At 38.0% G+C, this 25,984-nt stretch overlaps 1 protein-coding gene across 1 annotated transcript; it reads right to left on the bottom strand.

Moving 5' to 3' along the window:
- Window positions 1–425: 425 nt before the first annotated feature.
- LOC139741991 (multiple inositol polyphosphate phosphatase 1-like) lies at window positions 426–24,842 on the bottom strand. Its single transcript, XM_071652556.1, has 4 exons — window positions 24,145–24,842; window positions 15,791–16,046; window positions 6,516–6,750; window positions 426–2,809 (listed from the first exon to the last, which is right to left on the bottom strand). Exons 1-4 carry the CDS (start codon window positions 24,742–24,744, stop codon window positions 2,371–2,373), a joined length of 1,530 nt encoding a protein of 509 aa, XP_071508657.1. The 5' UTR covers window positions 24,745–24,842; the 3' UTR covers window positions 426–2,370.
- Window positions 24,843–25,984: the final 1,142 nt, after the last annotated feature.

Here is a 25,984-nt window from a genome sequence, read left to right as displayed (position 1 = left end):
TCCATTTCACTTATGCCTAGATTTACGGCACACATACCTATATTCACACTTCTATATACAACACTTGGTATTTTCTTCTGCTTCCTTACATGAGATGATCGTTTATCATGTTTCTCGTCATTCTACCACTACAAAGAAATATAATGATGCAGACTGAAGTCTTGTTTTCTTTTGCTTTTTCCAATGTTGCTTGAAAAAAAAAAAGACTTCATGGTTGCTTGTTGTTGTTGTTGTTGTCTTTTTTTAATTCTCACATTCCCGTTACTGTAAGAACTGGCCTTTAGCGGTTTGACAGTTTAAACACATACGGTACACATGTTACACAATACTAGTATTCTCTCTCTTGATGAACACGACTTCATCGTATTGGACTTCATGACTATACATTGACACATTTTGAAATATTGCATCGTCTCCAGTGAACGTTAAATGGATATACATGTATTTATTCCACCAAACCATTTACAACCATGTTAAAGCCAACATTATGTCAAATTCATTGTCGATGTAATTCCGTTTCATTCACAAACAACCTACTTTCGCTGATCTCAAAATCAGCCACGTCGACACGATTACACGCAAGCGTTCATCACGGATTCGGATACTCAACTCCTCGACTGTGTACATTTAGTCGAAAATCAATAGGTGACAAAAATATCGTCATTCATGATTTTGTTGGGAGGGGCAGATTTTTGCTGATGTGCACGATTCATCTGGGCTCCACTTCACAAAACGTTACCATATGATAATATAGTTGCCATGGGCATGAATAGAATCCCACTTCCTAAATGGATGTTAATTGCTTCAGGCAAATACTATTCTAGCTAAAATTGATTGCTACCCTAAAATTGCTATCCTAAACATCTTTTATGAAATCAGACCTAGGTCTGTATAGTGATGCCAGTTAAATACGTCACAAGTACCAATATGTTATTTGTGAAATTCCGAAATCTATTGGATTCTTCTCAGCGAATGTGAATTAAAAAAAGAAAGAATAACACTACTGAAAGATAATTATTATAATAACTATACATGTAGTAGCTATTGAACTCATTTGTAAGGGGAGGGGGAGTTGATGTCCTGAATTCCATGTTTACAATGTCGATTTAACACACAGTAATACTGCCATTGACTACGAGGCTAATTAATCTCATTTGTGCCGAAATCAAATCACTTACAGGGGCGGATCCAGGATTTCCGTGAAGGGGAGGCGCCTTTACAAAATTCAATGGGGGCGCACGCCCCCTACCCCATCTTTTCCTTTTTATTTCTTTTGTTTTAACAAAAAATAAAGAGGATGCGCGCGCCCGGTGCGCCCCCCTCTGGATCCGCCACTGACTTACTACATTCTTATTCAGAACTCAAAATTGAAAAATATCTCAAAAATACCAATGAGACGTTAACGTTTTTGGCGTTAAAGTGTAAACTTCGTAGATTGATCAATAAAGATAAATCCCTTAACAAATGAATGTTTTAAGTGTTTAATGACAAGAATAAACAAATTATGCATTCAACACATTTTTCGAAGCAGCACAATAGCCCGAATTCACGAAGGTGGGTTAAACTTAGACCATGGTACAAGTTCAGACCATGGTTTAAAATAAGCGTGAAATAGGCGTATACCTTTGACACGCACGTATTAACAGTGCTTTGGTACTGGACGTCTGTTGGCGTACGCAATCTGTCAATCGTATTTACGCAGAGGAAATTTGCATAAACCATGGTTTAGATTTAAACCACCTTCGTGAATTCGGGCAAATATCTTTATAACGAAGAAAGACAGTTAGACATACAATGTATTTGCTTTTAAGGAACGTCAGGTGATTTCTGCTGTTGACGGCATTCCCTGGGCGGTATCATACAAAATATGACAAATACAAGGATTTTATATTGGATCTCAATTAGCAACAACAGATGTGCTATTTAGAAACTGCTGGAACCCACATCACGTAAGAGAAAGAAGTCATAAAACTCAATTTGTCGTATGCATGGGGCGGACACCAATCTTCCATGTATCTCAAAATGTACCAGTGAGGAAAATTGTCGCTCCATACAACACGCAATTGTATCTGGATAAGAGACTTATTAATGAGATTATTTCTCATGAACTGTTTTTGTTCGTTTGCTCGTTTCATCTAGGCTGTTGGCTTCGTTGTTGTCGTTTTTATTTCTCTCCGACTACTGAGCAATGTCCGGCTAACATAATTCTATCAACTTAGCAAAAGTAAATCATTTCACAGGCCTACTTCCAAGAAAAGAGAGTTTTCTTCGTACTTAAAAAAGGGAAATTTCCTTCGCAAAGGCACTCACTCCTCTTGAAGTGCCGAGAGGAAAACAAATGAGGACAGAAATACTGTTTATTGGTCTAAACTAAGCGAATAAGTTCAGGCGCGCGGTGAGAATTCCCAAGGTAGCTACAAGCCAATATACCGCAGCGGTGCTATCGGCGCCATTTCCGGGGTTTCTCCGACCCATGCGGCACGTTTCGTCGAACTGGCATCCACCCGAGGAAGCGGTCAGGTGGGATACGGCCGTATTGAAGGGGCAAAAGAACTCCTTGCAGGGACCGACCTTGATGGGTAACTCGTTGTGGAGCATGAGTACACGATGCTGGCCGCTGGGACACCGCAAGAAGCTGAAAGCGACGTTGCCCCCGGTGGGGGCAATTCTTCCCGTTGACCAGTCGCGATCGATGCTCACGTTGTAGTTGTTGGCCATGAGTTTGGCCGAGTCTTTATAGAGTCCCAGTGAGGTCAGCAGGGGTTGGATAGTGGCATGGTGTGCAAACTTGAAATACCCTTTGGGCGTGCTATGTAGGATTACAATGGAAACAAACAAAGAAAACATTATACATTAACACAATTTTAAACAAGGAAAAGTAGAAATTACGCGGTGCGTAAAATATGTCCCCGCCGGAAGTAGCATTTAGTAGCAAAATGTACAATATCGGTAAAAAATCAAGGTCAAAGGTCAAAGAAGTCAAAGGTCAAAATTCTGTGTAGAAGTTTTGAAGCCCTCACCTAGTGCCATCACAAAAAGCAAACGGAATCGAAATCGGGTTAGAAATGGCGAAGGAATAGCATTTTGTAGCCAATGTACAATATAGGTCAAAAATCAAGGTCAAAGGTCAAAGAAGTCAAAGGTCAAAATTCTGTGTAGGAGTTTTGAAGCCCTCACCTAGTGCCATCACATAAAGCAAACGGAATCGAAATCGGGTTAGAAATGGCGGAGTAGCATTTTGTAGCCAATGTACAATATAGGTCAAAAATCAAGGTCAAAGGTCAAAGAAGTCAAAGGTCAAAATTCTGTGTAGAAGTTTTGAAGCCCTCACCTAGTGCCATCACATAAAGCAAACGGAATCGAAATCGGGTTAGAAATGGCGAAGGAGTAGCATTTTGTAGCCAATGTACAATATAGGTCAAAAATCAAGGTCAAAGGTCAAAGAAGTCAAAGGTCAAAATTCTGTGTAGAAGTTTTGAAGCCCTCACCTAGTGCCATCACATAAAGCAAACGGAATCGAAATCGGGTTAGAAATGGCGAAGGAGTAGCATTTTGTAGCCAATGTACAATATAGGTCAAAAATCAAGGTCAAAGGTCAAAGAAGTCAAAGGTCAAAATTCTGTGTAGAAGTTTTGAAGCCCTCACCTAGTGCCATCACATAAAGCAAACGGAATCGAAATCGGGTTAGAAATGGCGAAGGAGTAGCATTTTGTAGCCAATGTACAATATAGGTCAAAAATCAAGGTCAAAGGTCAAAGAAGTCAAAGGTCAAAATTCTGTGTGGAAGTTTTGAAGCCCTCACCTAGTGCCATCACATAAAGCAAACGGAATCGAAATCGGGTTAGAAATGGCGAAGGAGTAGCATTTTGTAGCCAATGTACAATATAGATCAAAAATCAAGGTCAAAGGTCAAAGAAGTCAAAGGTCAAAATTCTGTGTAGAAGTTTTGAAGCCCTCACCTAGTGCCATCACATAAAGCAAACGGAATCGAAATCGGGTTAGAAATGGCGAAGGAGTAGCATTTTGAAGCAAAATGTACAATATAGGTCAAAGGTCAAGGTCAAAGGTCACAACTGAAATTCTGTGTAGAAGTTTCAAAGCTCCCATGTAGTGCTATCATATAAAGCAAACAGAATTAAAATTGGCTCATAAATGACAGAGAAGTAGCAAATTGAACATTTTGATCACACACGGACGCACAGATAGACGGACGGACGGACAGACAGACATACGGACACACACACGTACGGAGCCCGTTTCATAGTCCCCTGCTCGAACTCGTTCGGCGGGGACAAAAAAAATGTGTCTTATAAACTGGATATACTGGGACGGAAACATCTGGTTTCGTAACTCCTTTTGCCAATTCTACATGGCTATGATCGATGACTGTCTTTCTTGTGCGTTTATATATTGCAATAGAGTATCTTCCACGAATAACAGGTCATTACTGAATACTCGTAATTGAGTGCCAACGTAGGCCAACTTTAAGAGGGTGCACAATTTCAAAGTGGATAATCCCCCCCCCCCCTTTCTCTCTTCTTTCTCACCTATTTTCAAATGTAATCAGATTTCTGAACACATTATTTCAGACAATGGGTTTACATACCCATCATGTCACTGGTCAGTGTCACTATTAATATTATATATCAATAGCATGCGCAATGACAGCAATGTTTAATCAATCACCCGAGTACACACTTATTGATATGAGGCGGCAATTTGGCTAATAGTTTACTATAGTAGGGCGCCCTCATCTTTTTGCACAATGAGAAGCCAGGAGAATCCCATGCATGCAATTTGTTTTTATATTTTATCTTTCTTTTCCAAAGAGAATCACAACGCGATCGGATTTTAGTGTTGTTGGCCCTAGATTTTTAATGTTGTGTAAAAGATTATTTTACGACAGCTTATATAATCTTGAAAATCGGGAAGAATTCCGATGATATTACAACTTGTACACGCTGAAGTCAAAAGATCGACTTGTGCAAACAGGGGTTGCCATGTACATGTTCTGCCAACTTTCAGTGTGACTTTCAGCTGACATTTACTGACATTTCAGATTAGGGTTCTTTGTTGTTTTTTTGTCTATCAAGTCGGATCACCCTTATCATCAGGTATTTCTCAAATCCTTGGGTAATCCCTTGAACTTTCTACGACTTCTTACTCAAATATTCACCTTGGCCTCCACATCTAGCAGATCTCACAAACTACGTAATTTACGAAATGTACTCTATTTTTTTTCAGTCTGTTTGTTACACTTGCTCGATCGTTAATAGCTCGCATCAGTGTCGCGACAGCTGGGGAAAAAAATTAACAAACTAGGTTAAGATATACCTCATGCGAGTTTGTAACGAATCATTTGTCATTCGTCGGGATTAAGCCTGCTGCTATACTCTGCTCACAGCCCAGCAATGCCAGACAAACACTCACGCAGACAAACCTGTCATGCTGTAATGAGGATATGGCATTTCCCCTCGGTCTCCAGAACAGTGTCTCAATGACAAATTTGCCCACTGTGGCGTACGCTCATTTATATGTGCTTACTTCACGTGGCTTTTTTTAAATGATACTATGCACATGGTAAAGTCCGGAATGCTACGTTCTCACGAATGAAGAATAGTATGAATGAAAACTTTTTTCATCTCAGTGTCCATTTCCTTCCGTGTATGTTTCTCAATCAATGTCCTAAAAGTCCTTACGAGCATTTTGCACTTCTTTGATAGGAGATTCGGATAAAATACACGTTTTAGTACTTTGACACGGGCCTAATTCGATTTTGACATTGAGTACCATATATCAAAACCATAAAAGCCTCTAAGCGAGCTGCGATGGGCGGGGGTTAATTCTCGCTTCCCGAAAAATGTCCCATGAGTGCGAGTTCAGGTATCGAGACGGAGGAAAATGTATGCCAAAATGCATCACTGTTTCTCGCTAGTCAGAGTGACATTTGTAGTTGATATTAGTATCCTAAGCAAATATGACTAATTATACGTCTTGGTCGCTGAACTTATATGATGCTCCTTTTTTTTTTTTTTACACATTTCCATGTTTTTGTGCATCATATTCTCTATAGTTGTAGTGGCATTATTAACATTTCGTTATTAACATTGTCATTCATATTCATGAAATTCTTGCGTCGATGCAATGTTTTTATTGTAACTGATTAACAAGTTTGTACGTCGATGTAGGGCAATTTGTTAATCAATTTCAACTTTGTTGTCATATCAATGTAATGCTTACCATAATATGGTGTCATTATAACTATAGTCAGTATTCAATTTGTTGAATTGTGATCATGACTATCAGTTTATAAAGTCTATCATTATTTGGGCCTACATATATATTGTCATATCTACCATCAGAATCATCTCAATCTAAATGGTTTACAAATCATCGTTATCATGAATCATGCTTCAAAACAGGTAGCACTGGATTTTAACAATTGGATTTCCCGTGTGCCTCGCAGTCACAGGAAATAAAAAAGATATAAACACAACAAAAACAATAGAACCTACTCAGGTGCACCAGAAGCAACGTCCCGTAGGTAGTCGACGATATCGTCTATCAGTGGGCAGGCGATTTTTGAGTTGATATCATAGCCGTATCCTTCGGTCCAGTAGTACTTGAGGTCGAGGTAGTATTCGACCACGCGCTTTTCGTCATCCGAGAGCAAGTAACACCAAGGGGTGTAAGTCCCACCATAGTACGTTGTCTCGTAGCCACACATGTGGTGTATTAGCTCAATTTGATCTGGCGTAGATAAAAAAAGAAACCATAAAGATAAAAAGATATAGGAATCGAACGAATGATGAGATACAAGCCAAGAGGAACCAATAGTTTACAGTTGTGATAGACTTGACCTTTTCATTCATTCATTCATTCATTCATTTATTTTATTTTGTCACGGGGACCGGGCTCAGCCGGAGGCTGTTTTTCAGCCAGTCCGTGAATCAAAAATACACGTTACACAATGAATTGTACAATACAAAAGTTAAACAACTGAAAATGAGTAAGAAAACAAAACAAATCAAAACAAAACAAAACAGCATAGCAAAAGTTTACAAATAACATGAGGTAACATGAGGTAACAAAAGTACAAAACTTAAAACCTACAAATATGTACAAAATAAACTTATCAAAAATTATACAAAATTTAAGATGATTGTAATAGTAAAGTACACAAATGAAATCAGCTAATTGCAGACTGATCCCTTCCCCCCCCCCCCCGCCCACTCATTTATACTAATCTCCGGTGTTTACTACACTCAAATATTTAACGTTATGAAATTATTCACCCGTCTCCTGAAGTCGTTCCAACCAAGCCCTTTTATCTCATTCGTTAAACTATTCCAAAGTCTTACCCCACTAAACAACAAACTTCTTTTTTTGAATTCAGTACGGACTTTTGGTAATTGAAAATTATTCATTTGGTGTGTAAGATTATACTCATTATTCTTAAATTGAAAAAAGTTTACAAATAACAAATGGTAACATTTCATTTGCGATCTTATACATTGCATAAAGAGTTCGCTTTTTCCTCCGAATTTCAAGTTTATCAATTTTCAGTTCACGATATATAGATTCGGAAGGAAATTCCCAGTTTACGTCCATAACTGTTCGAAGGGCACGACCTTGTGAATGATTTGTGATGAGCGCTGCGCAGGTAATCACGACAGTCGTTTCCTGCGGCCGAAGAAGCTCTTTCCCCCCCCCCCCCCCCCCCATCATCCTCATAGTACTGTATGTTGGCTTGAAGAAAGCTGAGGAATATTAACGCTACTAATCATTATCCATATCGAAATAACAAAGTAAAACAAAAAACAAAACTTTGTGATATCGCATATGGTTGATATAACAATGCCATGGTATGGCCAAATACATGTACCATAATTAATACACGCAGCACGAGATTGACCATGCTCCGTTCATTGCATTTTTTTAAGTGTGTGTGTTTTGGTCTGTTTTAAAGAATATTTTATTCTTCATCAATGGAAATCACAATGTACAAACACATTTATACAAAACTCTCTGCACCAGTTTTATAATCATCTTCATCAATGGAAACGAAATTCATACAGAAACTTAACATCAATTGATACATTTTAATACATTCTAATACATTCTTTTTCACAATCCATATACACATCTCTTTTTTTAATACTATTCTTACACTACCAATCCGTCATTCTCTTTTTAATTTTATTCCTTCATTACATTACAAATTTTATTGAATAAATCACTAAGCCAAAAATACTTTTTTTTCAACATTCATTCAATCCAACTTTAAATATCAATATCCATTGATTGAAGCTTATTCTTTAAGAAAAACACAAACAAACAAACACAAACCACCCCGACCACCTTTACCCCCGTCCATTCTCCCTCTTACTACCCTACCCCATTCCCCCTCCCCTTTCCAAATCCCCCCTCACAACAAAATCTCAAAAACAACTAAAACACATCTGTCCTGACATACATTATAAAACATATTTGAATAAGAGTGCGTGGAAAAGGCATTTCCTGGTGGATGTGCAGTAGGCCCTACTCTATTAAACAAAAGCAAAACAAATTCTCAATTCTTTTTCCAGTTTTCCCACTTTTGCAAATGTAATCACAACGTATTACGTATAACCGCTAACTTTTCTTCTTCTAACTTATCCTGCTCAACAAAGCTTTTAATGAAATATTCCGTTGGGGGTGTCCTATTTCCTTCCTTAAAAAAACAATTCCTTCACCCAAATTAAAACATGGTTAACTTACTGAGCTTTTCCTTTATCTGGTAACTCTATACCGAAAAAAAAACTCTTCCCAACTCCATTGTTGCAAATTAACAAAATCAACAAGGCAAGCGCCGTAATGTGACTCGCCCACAAACGTACAACACATTTTTTTTTTATTTTGTTCACAAATGGACCTATAGATCAAAAGTTAGTAGTCATAATTAATTGCACAGTACATTGGGCCCTAAAAGTTCATTGACCCCTGCCTGTGACCTTTGACCTTGTGGTGACCATCAACTCCCCAAGGTACATCTACCATCCAAGTTTGGTCACAAATAGACTTACGGATCAAAAGTTATGACCCATAATCAAAACGCGCCCTAATAACTTAACATTGGGCCATAAAAATTCATTGACCCCTGCCTGTGACTTTTGACCTTGTGGTGACCATCAACTCCCCGAGGGACATCTACCACCCAAGTTTAGTCACACACGGACTTATGGATCAAAAGTTGACCCATAATCGAAACGTGCCCTAAAAACTTAACATTGGGCCCTAAAAGTTAATTGACCCCGGTCTGTGACCTTTGACCTTGTGGTGACCATCAACTCCCCAAGGTACATTTACCGTCCAAGTTTGGTCACAAATAGACTTATGGATCAAAAGTTATGGTCCATAATCGAAACGCGCCCTAAAAACGTAACATTGGGCGCTAAAAGTTCAGTGACCGCTGCCTGTGACCTTTGACCTTGTAGGGACCATCAACTCCCCAAGGTACATCTACCATCCATGTTTGGTAACAAATACACTTACGGATCAAAAGTTATGGCCCATAATCGAAACGCGCCCTAAAAACGTAACATTGGGCCCTAAAAGTTCATTGACCCCTGCCTGTGACCTTTAACCTTGAGGTGACCTTCATATTTGGTAGAAGGTAAAACTTTGTATGACCACTTTTCCCTCCAAGTTTGATTCAAATTGAAGCCCAGAGTACAGAGTTATTCAAGTTTTTATAGCGTTACGGAGAGACGACGGACGGACGGACGGACGCCGCAGGCGATCCCTAAAGGCCCCGTCACACTACAGCGAATGCCCAACGAATGTCCAATAAATTTGAAAATTTGAAGATATGTTCACATCCGTTGGTAATACTAGAATAGTTCGTAACATGCTTGGCGTTCTTTGTATTCATCAGCTATTCGTCGGGATTCGCAGAGATACGCTGGAGCCTATCTTTTTTTAAACATATATGAGTCCAAAATCTCCAGCGCATCTCTGCGAATCCCTACGAATAGCAAATGAATTCAAAGAACGTCAGACATGCAAACTGTCTTCACATTTTCGAATTCGTTGGGCTTTCGCTTGGCATTCGTTGGGCATTCGCTGTAGTGTGACGGGGCCCTTAGTCTCCCCTCACCTCCGGTGGGCTCAACAAAAAACTACTCCTGTACATTTTCCCAAACATTCCTGGCGAATTCGCATGCATAAAATAAATGTTTATACGTCTCTTCCTCTTTATGACAAAAGGAACATAAATTATCAGTTACAAACTTAAACTGAAATAAATGATGATCGGTGTACACTACTCCATGCAATAATCTAAACTGAAAATCCCTCAAAACAGAACTCAAAGTGCTTCTTCTTATCCTACTAAAAATACATTTTATATCTGTATTATCTTTATATGAAAAATCACAAAAAATATAAATATCTCACTTTATCTTTCACCAACGAATCATCACGTATTTTCTTCACCAATTCAATACAAATATCTTTGGAGGTAATTTTTTCTAAAGGAACTTTCTTCCCGTTTCTTATAAAGATCAATTTAGCAACACTTATATTATTCTCTACCTCGGTGTTCTCTGCATTCCTATTCCAACCAATTGGAAGCGCTTCATAAATCTTCTGAATGATATGTGAATGAATCGATGAAGAGATTACAAAAATTTTGCCACAGAGTCAAATAAATAGATACTATAAATGATACAGGGTTTTGGCAAGAGAATCTGAAAATCTAAAATTGTCCATTCTGTAGATTAACTGGCCCCTAATATCAATTTCCCGGAGTCGGGTCTTGTCATTCATTTGTACGGTTTGAATTTCTGTATCACAGAGGAATGTATGCCAGTATGGCAGCGTCGTCCATTAGAGAAGGCAACATTCTGCAACTTTTTCTGATTTCTATCTTACATTAAAGAGTATTAGCTGATAAGTTGATTGCATGCAACGAAGTGCAAAGTCATAATTGGGCTCACCAAGACAGTCATTATGGCAATGTATGCAATAATGTGTAAACCTTTTCTAAAACGGATGTGGCATACCCCCTCCCCTGCTCCTGAATGTTGGCATAGCAACAAGCCAAGATTGACGTGGCAATTATAGCGGGGGAACTTGTAGTGACTCACGCCTCTTGTGACTGCCTGGGTGTGTATCAGGAGTTGGCCCTGATCCGACAAAAGTGCGGAACAGAGCAGGGGTGCGTCATGTCTCCCGGATTCCCTGTCTCGTCAATGCAGTATATGAATTAATACCACTATCGACTATTTCAGGTTCATTGAAAAAAAAAAAGAAAATCAAAGGAATCCCCAATTGTGTATAAACATCAAAGATGCATTCAAACGGTTTATCCTTGGTAGACTGATGAATAAATTGGTTCATTGCGGCAGAGTGCAAGATAAAAAGTAACGAAGACCTGCTGAAAACTCGCACACAAAAGGCATTATACGTACATGTTATATGCACGAAGATTTACCTGGACACAACAAACACGCAGGCTTTACAACTAACCTTTTCATCACTCCCCCTGAATCATACCCCAACCCCTTCTCGGCGAGGAACGGGTTGCTAAAATTCTGCCTGGTTTTTGAAGAGATTCAATGCATATAAGCCAAACGATTTGTTATCGGTGGAGTTTGTCCTGAAATTTTCATAGACCTTTAATTGTTAATGAGAACGAATACTGAGAGCCTGAGTGGGACAGCGCTAGGGAATGTCAGTAACCTAGCTCCTTTAGAAAAATCGTTATACGGAAATCTGCCAGGATGATCATGAATCTCTAGATATGGACAGTATGATCGAGAGTGTAAACACTCATAGATGTCACATGACATGGTCATGAAACGGTGGCATCAATAGGTTTATGGCGGAAGAACACCGTTCCGTCGATTATTGTTAGAGAGGAAGGAAATTAGACCTCCTAAACGAACATAAATGTCCTAGGCGATAAAGGACCTTAAAGGCATAATTTACCATTCGCAGATGAAACAAAACCCAGCATTAGTGCCTCAAAATAGTTCTAAAATGTGGGTTAGGGATAGAAACAGCCAGTTTAAAAAAATTGAACCAGTATAGTTAAGTACGTTGTATTGTTAAATACACAAAATATGAACAACAGTTATAATAAAAATATTTTCAGACTAAACCGTCTACAGTTATGGTTTAATGAGGAAAATAGCGCTAGGGAATGTCAGTAACCTAGCTTCTTTAGAGAAAATCGTTATACGGAAATCTGCCAGGATGATGAATCTCTATATATGGGCAGTATGATCGAGAGTGTAAACACTCATAGATGTCACATGACGTGGTCATGAAAAGGTGGCATCAATAGGTTTATGCCGGAAGAACACCGTTCCGTCGATTATTGTTAGAGAGGAAGGAAATTAGACCTCCTTATAAACGAACATAAAGGCCCTAGTCGATAAAGGACCTTAAAGGCATAATTTACCATTTGCAGATGAAACAAAACCCAGCATTAGTGGTTCAAAATAGTTCTAAAATGTGAGTTAGGGATAGAAACAGCCAGTTTAAAAAATTGAAGCAGTATAGTTAAGTACGTTGTATTGTTAAATACACAAAATGTGAACAACAGTTATAATAACAACGAAAAGTAGAAATTACGCTGTGCTTAATATATGTCCCCGCCGGAAGTAGCATTTTGTAACAAAATGTGCAATATAGGTCAAAAATCAAGGTCAAAGGTCAAAGAAGTCAAAGGTCAAAATTCTGTGTAGAAGTTTTGAAGCCCTCACCTAGTGCCATCAAATAAAGCCAACAAAATCGAAATCGGGTTAGAAATGGCGAAGGAGTAGCATTTTGTAGCCAATGTACAATATAGGTCAAAAATCAAGGTCAGAGGTCAAATAAGTCAAAGGTCAAAATTCTGTGTAGAAGTTTTGAAGCCCTCACCTAGTGCCATCACATAAAGCAAAGGGAATCGAAATTGGGTTAGAAATGGCGAAGGAGTAGCATTTTGTAGCCAATGTACAATATAGGTCAAAAATCAAGGTCAAAGGTCAAAGAAGACAAAGGTCAAAATTCTGTGTAGAAGTTTTGAAGCCCTCACCTAGTGCCATCACATAAAGCAAACGGAATCAAAATCGGGTTAGAAATGGCGAAGGAGTAGCATTTTGTAGCAAAATGTACAATATAGGTCAAAGGTCAAGGTCAAAGGTCACAACTGAAATTCTGTGTACAAGTTTTAAAGCTCCCATGTAGTGCTATCATATAAAGCAAACAGAATCAAAATTGGCTCATAAATGACAGAGAAGTAGCAAATTGAACATTTTGATCACACACGGACGCACACACGGACGCACGGACGGACGGACGCACGGACGGACGCACGGACACACACACGTACGGAGCCCGTTTCATAGTCCCCTGCTCGAACTCGTTCGGCGGGGACAAAAATATGTTCAGACTAAACCGTCTACAGTTATGGTTTAATGAGGAAAATAGCGCTAGGGAATGTCAATAACCTAGCTCCTTCAGAGAATATCATTATACGGAAATCTGCCAGGATGATGAATCTCTATATATGGGCAGTATGATCGAGAGTGTAAACACTCATAGATGTCACATGACGTGGTCATGAAAAGGTGGCATCAATAGGTTTATGCCGGAAGAACACCGTTCCGTCGATTATTGTTAGAGAGGAAGGAAATTAGACCTAAACGAACATAAATGTCCTAGGCGATAAAGGACCTTAAAGGCATAATTTACCATTTTGCAGATGAAACAAAAACCTAGCATTAGTGCCTCAAAATTGTTCTAAAATATGATTTAGGGATAAAAAGAGCCAATTTAAAGATTTAACCAGCATGATTATGTATGTTGTATTGTTAAATACACAAAATGTGAACAGCAGTTACAATAAAAATATTTTCATATTAAACCGTCTATAGTTATGGTTTAATGAGGAGAATATAGCGCTAGGGAATGTCAGTAACCTAGCTCCTTTAGAGAAAAATCATTATACGGAAATCTGCCAGGATGATGAATCTCTATAATATGGGCAGTATGATCGAGAGTGTAAACACTCATAGATGTCACATGACGTGGTCATGAAACGGTGGCATCAATAGGCTTATGCAAGAAGAACACCGTTTCGTCGATTATTGTTAGAGAGGAAGGAAATTAGACCTCCTAAACGAACATAAATGTCCTAGCTGATAAAGGAACTTAAAGGCATAATTTACCATTTTGCAGATGAAAAAAAAACCCAGCATTAGTGCCTCAAAATTGTTCTAAAATGTGAGTTAGGGATAGAAAGAGCCCATTTAAGAATTTAACCAGTATAGTTATGTATGTTGTATTGTTAAATACACAAAATATGAACAGCAGTTATGATAAATATATTTTGAGATCAAACCGTCTACAGTTATGATTTAATGAGGAAAATAATATGTCCCTATATTTTAGGCTTTATTGCAAAAAATTTATATGGTAGGGTGTTTTGTGATAGGTACAACTGACCTACACATTATCCATCATATAAGTGATATCTTGAACATTCTGAAAATCACTGCTCCCAAAGGTAGACAGGACCTTAAACCTCTTCTGTGCCAGGGCCATTGGACAACGTGTAAAACGCTTTGGGGTTTTCTGTGCCTATCGAGACTCAAAGCACACCCAATGGGTTAAAGTTCAATCGAAGCCTGGACCACTTTACTCAAAACTATAGCAAAGTGTCATTCTTTTCAAGAATAGTCTCTGCACAAGGAATCATGTCAATCAACTCAAACTTATTCTATATGTATATATGATGGCACACTTTCGATGAATATCATTCTATAAAAGCTCTTCGGAATGAGGACAAACAAAATAATTTTGCAAACATAATTTGTCATTGAATCATTGAATTTTAGACGAGTAAAAGTATCACCAAAAATTATATTCATCGCACGACATTAATACTTTACATAGAGATCTCGAGGGAATGTTGGACGTTTTTACTTACTTTTTTATCGCTTTGATAAGTCTAAATTATTTGAGGATTTATCTAAGAGGATAATGATTAGAAACGATAATGATAATAAATCATTCAGGAAATATACGCAACGCGTGGGGCTTTATGAAGGCTTTGTGGAAGTATACATCTCAGGCGGCGACAGCCACTAAATAGTTGAGACCCTGCCTGCCGTTAGTCAAGATGAGTCAAGCTCTTACTATAAACCGCAGCTCATGATGTTTACGCTATATAACACACCTAAGATACATAGATATGGATGCGCGCTATACTGATATATAGCGATGTGTTAAACGTACTAAATTAAGAACGGACTAATTATATGATTGAAATGAGATATGGCAAATCAATCAGTGTTTTCTTCGCACTGAATTAACTTTTAAACACGTGTGCGTGTGTGTCCTGGTGTATGTTTATTTGTTGCTTCCTGTGTGTGTGAAATTAACTGTGAACACACATTATAATTTTATGTTGAATAAGAAATGTAATATATACTTAACTCTCAAGTTAGTTTTGCAATGGATATGTGACACTTTCACTTTTTTGTTTGTTCTCAATAAGGTATGATTAAAATATGGTACAATGGATGTTATACTTGAATCTTTACACACGATTATTTTACACCCTTTTCATGAAAGTGCAAAACTGGGTACGTAGTAATGAAGAACCCCTAAGAGTAGAACAATAATACACTGGATCAGTAATTTCCTATATTTGCGTACATAAACTCTGTCAGAAATCGACACATTTAGAATTTTAGAGAGGAGGTCTTGCTTGTTTATTAAAATATGGTTTTTAATATTACATTCGATTCATTACCGATCGAGATGTTCTTCGGAGTCGCAGAGCCGGGTGGAGTTAGTCTCCGGCTCACAGCCTTGCGTACTGCCGCCATCTCAGGGCCGCGAGCGAACTTCGTCTGCTCGATAATCGCTCGTGGGTCGTTGTCCACAGTCCTAGCATACTTCTCGCAGTTCTGGTAGAACAACAGAAGCCGATCTCTTTCCCTCTCTTCGTGATCAACAGAAGTGGCACTCACTTTGCCCGCCGACGGATAGCGACAACTCACAGTGTCCTGTAATCAAAGATGAAAAAGAAAAGTTACACATTCCCCCAATTTCCGAGGTCAACGCCGACGGACATCACCTTGAATCTCATATTTTGTTGTAATACATCTGTTTGCACCTTGTTATCATGTACATGCATTTCTCATTGGATTGACATTTCATTCGCATTTGATTGGCAAATTGAAAAAAAAAAAGTTCATTGTTCAATAAAATGACTATCGCACAAAGCCGAATGCATTGTATTTCTTAATGGCACGTGAACAAAAGAGATGTACGTGAAGAATGATACTTACTTGTGAATCGTTAAATCCATTGTGGGCCCATTAATCACATAATACTGAGAGACAATCGGATATCAAAACGCAACCAAAATAGTTGCAAACAGTATGTAGTTGCCTGATGTTGCCAACTCTACAGTTGAAAGGAGGAGGATGCGGATGATCACTATGGCTTTGTTTGATAATCGAGGCTTTGTTAGCCAAGATTTTTTTGGCAGGCCATGGACCTTGAATTTCTGCTGGGCTTTATACGGATACATTAATAGCATCACTCACAGTGGGGCTTGCTTGAAAAGCACTTTGAATTGAGCTTCGGAGCTTAACAAGGTGCCAAATTACCTCACTGAGCCAGCCTGCCAATACATTGTGCATTATCTGGGGATGAATGCATCGAAATAAGTATTGTCGAAGACTTTTGATCCTATCGTATTTCTTCCTGCGTCATTTTTTTTTTCTGAAGGTGTCTCTCCAAGGATCTCTTCTATACTGAGGGGCCTATAAGACCTAGTTTTCATGAGGTTTGATTTGCGACCATTTAGTTTGAAGTTTCTCCTCGGTATTATAGATGAGGATGATGTTCTTCCATTTTCAGTCAAACTGGTTCCCGTTTTTGTATTCCTTAAGCTGTTTGCAGTATATAGAATACCCAATTTACCTAGAAACATGTATTCTAATCGATGTTTATATACATAGAAAAAATGTAGGCCTATATATCGTCGGTGTTACCACGAACCGACGCTATTTCGTTTTTGAGCGAAAATGCAGTTCTGAGAAAATCGCGTTTAAAGATCTCACAAGTTTTAGACAACGTTTTCAATGACTTTTCCTGTCTTGTGTGTGAAAATTTTGACAGGGTGATGAGAGTGGAAGTTATTCTTCCTATCCATAGTGTAATTTTAGTGTGAATTCAAAAAATTTACGATATTTCTGTCTTCAAACTCACTGCGTCGGTTCGTAAATCCATCGTTTCTTGCGCGCACCATAGGTTATGTACTTAAGCGCGGGTCCCACGAACCGACGTAAGTTGTATTACGCCGGTTCGTGGGACCCGCGCTGTAGGGCCTGTACAATAGGTAACGTGCAATACGCGTGTATTTACGAACCGTCGCTATTTCATTTTCGTATGTGTTTACATACAAATACTATTAGGGCTATACCTGCTTATCAACAATAACCTTATTAATTGAAATTAATTGTCATGTAATGATTGTTGTGATGATTACAATACATTTAGTGATAATTAAGATGATAATACAAGCCAGTTTCTCTTAATTGTTCTAAAAAGAGTGTTGTCATTGTTTTCATCTTCATTTAGTACACGCATGTATTGTTATTATAGCTGTGGTTGATCGTTCCAAAGATTTCTTTGCCCCCCCTTTTTTTGTGGATATATTATTATTTAACACTTTTGCATTTGGACATCTATGGTAATACATGTATTCGGTATACTGTGTTTCATATTTTTTTACTGTTTTTTTTTTACTTAATTAACTTACTTTTTCATTTTTTCACATTATTTTTAATTCAAATTCAGTTCACTTCTTTCATAATAATTATGAATGTTTGTTCTAAGATGAAGGATACCGCTAAATCTTGGGAAAAAGATGTGCCAGTCAGTAATAATTACTTGTATTTACTCATCTTTCATACTCATGCATGCACTCTGTTATTTCTTTCTCTGAAATAATATATTAATTTCTTTATTTCTTATTATTCCACATATTTGTGACATTTACTTTGTCACAATTTTTATCAGTGTCATTGTCATTTCGCTCGCATGCGAATTCACTCATAATTCCTCATTTTCCATCTTTCTCTTTCCTGCTCAACAGATTCTATGATAGCTGCACCTGATCATATAAAGACATAAACTCATCCTGCATGCACTCTTCGAAACTGATAAACTCCTAAAAATACATGAATATCAACACTATCAGAATTTCAAGCTTCATTTTAAATATATAACAATGGTCATGTTTTATTATGCCTTTTGCAGCAATATATTGAAGAGGTGCATTATGTAATCGAAGAAACATAGGTCTTCAGTAGAATATCAAATTTGAATTATTCAGAGATGAGTAATGACAATGGGAAGGATAACAATTGTGGAAGAGCTCCATAAATCAATACATATCCAATGGCAAATGGAGATGGAATCAAGATTCAAGAATATGTGTAATTCAAGTTCATTATTATATCAGTTCTTGTGTGTTCACAAAAAGAGGAACACAGTTCGAACATGCACACCAAATCTTACATCGTACATTTACATCTATAGAGTGCGGACGGAACATATACAAGAGAAAGAATAACATTCTCAAATTAATATATCAAGCATAACTACATGTATGTATATGACCACACAAAGATGTTGCTGCATATATGCATGAAGCTTGAGAGTGCTGCAACACCCATATGCTCAGATAAAAACTTGATGTATATCATACAAAAGAGAAGAGGTACTGCATGTACATGTAGTTACACTATTCACAGGACAGTAGAGAAAAAGCACGAGAGAGAGAGGGAAATGGGTGTCTAAAATAGGTCGATGTAAGGAGTGCCAAGCCAATTAAGTCTCTAATAGAAGTCATACATATATAAGGAAACAAATTAATCACAACATAAATGATCATGCTCATGTTAACCAATAATTAGCATCTAAAAATGTGTGTAGAAAGCCCATAATATCAGCCTTTCGCCCCGAAGGCTTGTATTATGAGAAAAGAGAAATTTTGGCCGACCCCCCCCCCCCCCCTGTGAATCCTTAATCCACCAGTACTATAAACACATTCTGAGAATGTGTTTTAGTACATGTACTAGCAAATTCACAAGAGGGTTGGGGAAATTCAGCCAAAATTGTGTGTGGCTAAAATAATTAAAAAGAAAGGTCATCAGCAAAACTACGGGGTGGATGCAGACGAATTTTCATGTGATGACTAAAAAATATGCAGCTAAAGGAAAAAAAAAAGACGGCGGAGAGGGGCCAAGGCTAATTTGACTCCCCTCCCCCCCCCCACCAAAAAACAAACAAACAAACAAACACCACTGTTTTACAGCACCTTTAAAGGACTCTTAATTTTTTGTTTGTTCAAAAACAAACGTCTTTTCCATATTGTAGGCGAAATGTAGACCGATACAGTGTATAAAGTGTACATCCCAAGCTATTAAAGAAAAAAAAAACAGATTATGAATATCATTTAAAGTAAGAATTTCAGTGTGTTTAATCATCTTTAGTTGAGTTGCAAATGACATGTACATATTTAATAAGAGCAGTAAACTTCGAAGCGCCCCCAAGCCCTTCTATACTTAATTATTCATGTGTAAAGGTAGCGCCAGGGCACTCTGGTGGTCTAGTGGTTATGACGCTGGTCTAGTAATCCAGAGGTCGTGGGTTCGAATCCTGCTTGGGCTGCCTGTGATTTTTTTTTCACAGCAGCCTACAAACTGCACACTGCAGTTGCGTGCGTTACTACGGATGGAGACAAATGAATAATCTATTATTTTAATATACGATGTTTGACATCCTTATTGCAATCACTTTCTTTAATTGTAAATTTAGAGACATAATGAATTATTATTAAAAGAAATCAAATTTCTGTATTTTGTTGTGAGTTTGCATGGGAACATACACGTATCATAATTTACAATTTTAGTTAGATAAAGAACATCTTATAACAGAACTGTCTAGTGATGGTTGAATAATTATGTCAAATTGTTATAAGTCCTATCATTTACATGGAGTGCATGTTCCCATGTTTATAAGAATCATACGTGACACATTCAAAGTGGGTTGAAGACAACAAAATAATAAATAAAAGAATAAAGGAGAATAGAACTTAATCTGATTACAGCATCATCTAAATATTGCCAATGTGCACTTAGAAATCTATCAAGATTTATCACAAGGTTATGATTACCACACAAAACCTTCAAGATTTATTATCATGAAATACATACCAATGAACACTTAAAAAAATCTAACGTTCCACATCCACATGAAGCTTTCCTTGATATAAATGTCTCTCTGTAGTGTTATTAAAGTGTAGCAAAATTGTAATTACGACATCACAGAATGGAATGCATTGTTTTCACCTTCAATCTTAGGATCACCTTTCATGTTTCCACTTTACAATCACATTTCACTGTAGATATACCGTCCTTATGTTGTCGCCCTTCATCCCAATTTCTCCCTTCTATCCTATCTGTAGATTGTCTTCTTTCCTAAGCCATTGTATTCACATTCCTTGATGATCAGCACGATGCTGTACTTTTTTCTTCTTCTCTGAAACAGTCCAGCTCTTCGCTACTGCATGGCATCAGTCATCTGAAAGAAAAGACAGAAATTAAGAACTTTCGATTAAAATCAAACATCATGATACAAGATACAACTTTCATTTTGAGAAAAAGAAATCAGCCAACTAAACTGTAGTTGAAATTATTTTGCTCTATTTATATTAAACATAAAACAAAACGGTATACAGGATCAAAGAATGTCAAAAAAAATACTGCTGTTTTTGATGCATATTCAAATTGTCTCGCCTTTTACATACTTTAATGATGCAAGATCTTATGTCTAGCACTTAGTAAGTCTCATGTAGAATTTAAATTATTATTCACATGAATAAATCTGCATGTCCTTGTAAACAAGGCATTGCTTTGAAAAAGCTGAATATCACTAATTGCATTTGGGAAAGAGTCTATGACAATCAAACTTGTTTATTATCAGAGACTTTAACATCTTAATAAGACCTAGACTCTACATTACCATTGTATTCACATCCGTTGGTGATGTACACGACCCTGTACTTTTCCTTTTCTTTTCTGAGACAGTCCAGTTCTTCGCTACTACATGGCACCAGTCATCTGAAAGAAAAGAAAGAAATTAAGAACTTTTGATTAAAATCAAACATCATGGCACAAGATACAACTTTAATTTTGAGAAGAAAAAAAAATCAGCCAACAAAACTGAAGTTGAAATTATTTTGCTCTATTTATATTAAACATAAAACAAAATGGTAGGCCTATGCAGGATCAAAGAATGTCAAAAAATGCTGCTGTTCGTATTTGATGCATATTCAAATTGCCTCTTCATTTACACATTTTACTGATGCAAGATATTATGTTTAGCACTTGGTATGTCTCATGTAGAAATTGAATTATCATTCACATGAATATAAATCTACATGTATTTGTAAACAAGGCATTGCATTGAAATAGCTGAATATTACTACATGTACCTGCATTTGGGAAACAGTCTATGACAATCAAACCTGTTTCTTATCAGAGACTGTAACATCTTAATTAGACCTAGACTCTACATTATCATTCAGCTTTTAAAGGTATTAACCATTCACCTATAAAACACTGGCATTGTCATGTGCATCATATTTCTTTGATACTGCACATATTTTCATGAAGTCTGCACAAGAATGCAAATGAAACACGTCTGCTGTTTGGTATTTATGAAAAAAAAAAATCACTAACCCGAAGTCCTTGGCCTTAGAAATAACATGTGGCGAGTTTAGTAGGAATTGACGTTAAATTCTTAAAATAGAATAAGAATAGATCTACTAAGTAGGCCTTTGCCTCATGAATGTCTGGTCTAATTATAGACTAAGTGAAGTCTAGACCTTTCACTTTTAAGTTACCAGTGGTTCACAAAATTTATATTATAGATCTAGACTACATCTAGATCTAGACATCTAATACTATTAGATCTTGGCAACTTTTGTCTTTGTGACACGAAATTAACACGTCACGGATGATATTGCGGCGATATCCAACAGGATGACAGTACCACTATTACTGACTCAGTAAGTTGACATAGATAACTAACATCAACTTGTTAACGTACGTTAGAGATGGCACCATATACAAAAGCCGGTGACACTGACACTGACAGATCTAACGACTACGTTTAGACTAACGTTAAAGAGTTAGACTCGCCATCTCAGTAAGTCGGCCAAAGACAAAGTCAATACAGGGCTAAGTCAGTGTTACTGTTATGTTAGGCCTAACAAATGTTAACGGTTACTCGGTTAGGTTAGGTTTACCAGGACTCAAGAGTCCTGGTTAAATCAGTCGAGGGACATTTCTTAGAAGTCCTTCGATTCCAAGAATAAAAAGGGTGAAAGAACAAAGGGAAAAAAGGAAAGAAGAAAGGACAAAAGATTATGTATGGATGCTGTGGAAATCGACAGCGCTACTGTATCACTATCAATCACGCATGAATATGTAAACGCCATTTGGTTGGGCCGCATTCACAAGTTTTAGGGAAAAAAAGTCCCACCGCTGTGCTTCAAAGGTACTCCACTCGAACTAACATTAGACATAATGTCACATATCTACACACAGTACGGTACTAGGGCTGAATTCACAAGTATACTATAACACTGCACTGTACAGGAAAGCCACCTAACCTGTAGAGTACTACTCGTAGTGTTTAGCGTTAGGTAGTATCACTAGACCACATACTGTCATAGATGACATCTACACCAACGCTGCACACTGGCACTGGTCCGACGGTCCCTGACCAGGAAAAATCACTGTTGGACACTGACCAGTAACTTTTTCAGGAATGGACCAGTAAAGATTGGGGGAAAAAATGGGTGGACTCTACCTACTATTACCACTAGTCTAGATGTAGATCTAGAGCTAGACTACCGTGTACCGGTATGGCTCTGAACTGTGTTAATTTGACTTGGTCTTAGACTTCAGCTGATCTTAGTTTTAGTAACTGGTACCGGTATTACAAGTAAAGTCTTAACTTAGACTTAATAGTTAGACTTGAAAGTAAAAGTCTAACATGTCTAACTTTATTCTTTACTCTTCCTTTGAGTTTTACTGTTAGACTTTTTATTATTTTTTTTTGTTTAGTACGCCTACTTTGTCAATCTCATGATTTCATTTTCAACTCAAAAGTCAAGGCTTTTAGTGTCTTCGAGACTTTGAAATCTTGCAATCTGCATGTCTTGCACACAGACGTTACGACTACAGTACTCAGTAGTCTCAGAAGTAACGACATAAGTTGAAAAGAAACAATAAATAATATGATTTGGGATCTAATTTGAAATTGGATGGCGTTTACAGACTAGGCTTCATAAGCATCACGCGATTGAATACATGGGACTACACACTACCGCAATTAATGGTTATGGTAGTCCAACTGAAACTGTTATTTTGAGCATGATTTTAATAGGATTATAGCTTACCATTCACTTCACTCGTGGACAGTGGGCTGGCTTAGGCCGTCATTCATCTTTCAGAAGGTTTGGTTCTCACTCTGAGATCTGGATTAGGGCCAAAACCTAATTCTAGGCCAGTAAGTTGAACAAAGCTCAAAATAATGCAACTGCGACGGTTCGTGAAACCCGCATTGCTCTTCACCGTAGCAATTCGGGTTTCACGAACCGGCGTATCTTTCCTGCGTCGGTTCGTGAAACCCCTTTTTCTCAATTTCTCGATATTTCGAGTACCGTCGTTTTTTTCTTTCTTTGATAAAATTAAGAATAATTAATTTTGTGATCTAAAATTTTGGGATTTGGTAGAGTTTTGAAAGCACTTTCATTTGGTACCAATATCTCGATTTTGAAAATTTTGACCAAAATCGAAATAGCGTCAGTTCGTGAAAACACCGACGATATATGACATTCTCTCTGTCATATACAGGCCTATCTCTCTTTGGGCAAACAAGGCATGGGAAACAACAGAATCATGCATTAATTTAATACGTATCACAAAAGAAAACGGGAAACGACGTTTATAATGTCCATCTGTCCATTCTAAGATAATCCTCATTGATGGGGCAATTATACAGTATAGGTCCTACCTTTGTCGGAGCTTTTCGCGTGATGTTGCACTGATATTCGATTCCAAGCAAGCCATTGATAAAGCCAATCGCACTTTCCGTTGTCCGTCTCTTGTACGTGCTCTGAAAACGGAATTCGTTGAGTGGGTTTGTGCTAATGAGTTGTGGTAGTCGGGTCTTGATCCTCGAGCCGAGATTCTGCATCTCAGCAAGACCAGCTGGATGGAGTTGGCCCTGAAGAGGGAGTGCGTACAGGTTGTCCGTGATGTTAGTTAAGTACGCGTAGTCGTTGCTGACTCCCGTCTTCTTTAGTTGAGTCAAAAAGGCATTGTATTCTGCGATGTCACTCCCGCCCGGGTACCTTGCCCCGTGGCGATAGACCACGTAGACGCCCGCGGGCTGACATTGAGCGACGGCGGAGATTTCTGCGACATCGCGGGCGATAGCGCGCCAATCGCGAAGTCGATTGGCAATTTCTTTCGTACCGGGTTCGAAGCTGGAATCGTAGCCGGTCTTTGTGCTGTAGCGAGGCGTCGGAGCATCGGTCGGCGCTCCCCCCTGCCCCTGTCCTTCGACGTGGACGAGGGAAGCTAAGAGTAGCAGTGGTAAAACGCAAATCATGTCAACTTCTGAGGATATTCGGCAATGGAAGGAGAAAAAACAGGACTACAAAGTTGTGTGAGGCTCCTGACTAATAGGTGTGTGTGAGTGATCCAGGCCACGAGTGGCGGATGGTGTGACAGTTGTGACGAAGGCTAGAAGCCGCTAGGGACTGGAATCTCCACAGAACTAGCACTGTGTGTCTCACGTGACGTGGGAGTCACGTGATCTTCCTTGTCTTTCATGTATTATGTTGCATGGAGAATCATCAGTCAGTGATGTGGCGGCTCTACAAGCAATATCTTGAGAAGTAAATAGGCAGGTGTGCTAATCAGTTTAACACAACCCCTCCCCACCTACAGTACCCCGATCCTGCTGACAAAATGAAATTAAGTTGACTTTAGAGATTTCCTCCGATTCCTAATTTGTTCAACCATAATTATGAAATTACACTTGAGTCATATCAAATCAAAAATTTTATATCATTAATAGTGAATACTGCAAATATAATGTAATTTTATATGGCCTTCGAGAAAATGGCTACTATCATAAATATACTATACACGAGTGACCTTATGTCATTGTACTGCCTCCGCTACACACATACGGGGTATGATTCACACACACACACACACACACACACACACACACACACACACACACAAGCAAGCATGGGTAGCCTCAAGAAGTACGACGGAAAGCTGACTCACTTTGACCAGAGGGATATAGGCTATCCTAAGTACCCCAATGCCATTTTATTTTTCAATGCACCCTAACTTTAGATGCATAATATGCAAACACCAACTGATTACCGGGTCAAATCATTGCATCGCAACTGCGAGTCAAAATAATGATTTTTGCACACAACAACATGCTCAAGCACCATTTCTATACGTATGGGTAATTCCATAGAATAATGACCCACTTTGTGACATGGCTATTTTGCCAATAAAATCAGAAAATCGGATTTTTGTTCGACATAACTTTAAAAAACATTCATATTGAGTAAGTCCCTTGAAAACTGACTGAAAATCAACATTCTAAACTGAAATTGAAGGAAGTCAGCATACCATATTGCAGTATATGGGGAAAAACTGGTTCACCATGTAAAAGGGACACCATTGGTGTCCCCCTTACAACCATCCATTTTGGCATCTTACCACATATTTCAAACTAGTTCTATGTTTGTTTCAATAGAAGTTATTATTTTGAAGTAAGAAATTAACTATACTATTGAAAAAATGACACAACCTCTATTTTG

Source organism: Diadema antillarum, unplaced genomic scaffold (assembly GCF_040938485.1).
Source record: "Diadema antillarum isolate AM-2024a unplaced genomic scaffold, OU_Dant_1.0 seq00000973_RagTag, whole genome shotgun sequence".
Taxonomy (NCBI): domain Eukaryota; kingdom Metazoa; phylum Echinodermata; class Echinoidea; order Diadematoida; family Diadematidae; genus Diadema; species Diadema antillarum.
This window is presented reverse-complemented; position numbering and strand designations above follow the sequence as displayed.

Coding starts and splice junctions, on each gene's coding strand:
- LOC139741991 (XM_071652556.1), bottom strand. CDS start 24,744: ATGATTTGCGTTTTACCACTGCTACTCTTAGCTTCCCTCGTCCACGTC. Junction 16,047..24,144: donor CGCGAAAAGCTCCGACAAAG/GTAGGACCTATA, acceptor CTTTGATTACAG/GACACTGTGAGTTGTCGCTA. Junction 6,751..15,790: donor TCCGAAGAACATCTCGATCG/GTAATGAATCGA, acceptor TATCTACGCCAG/ATCAAATTGAGCTAATACAC.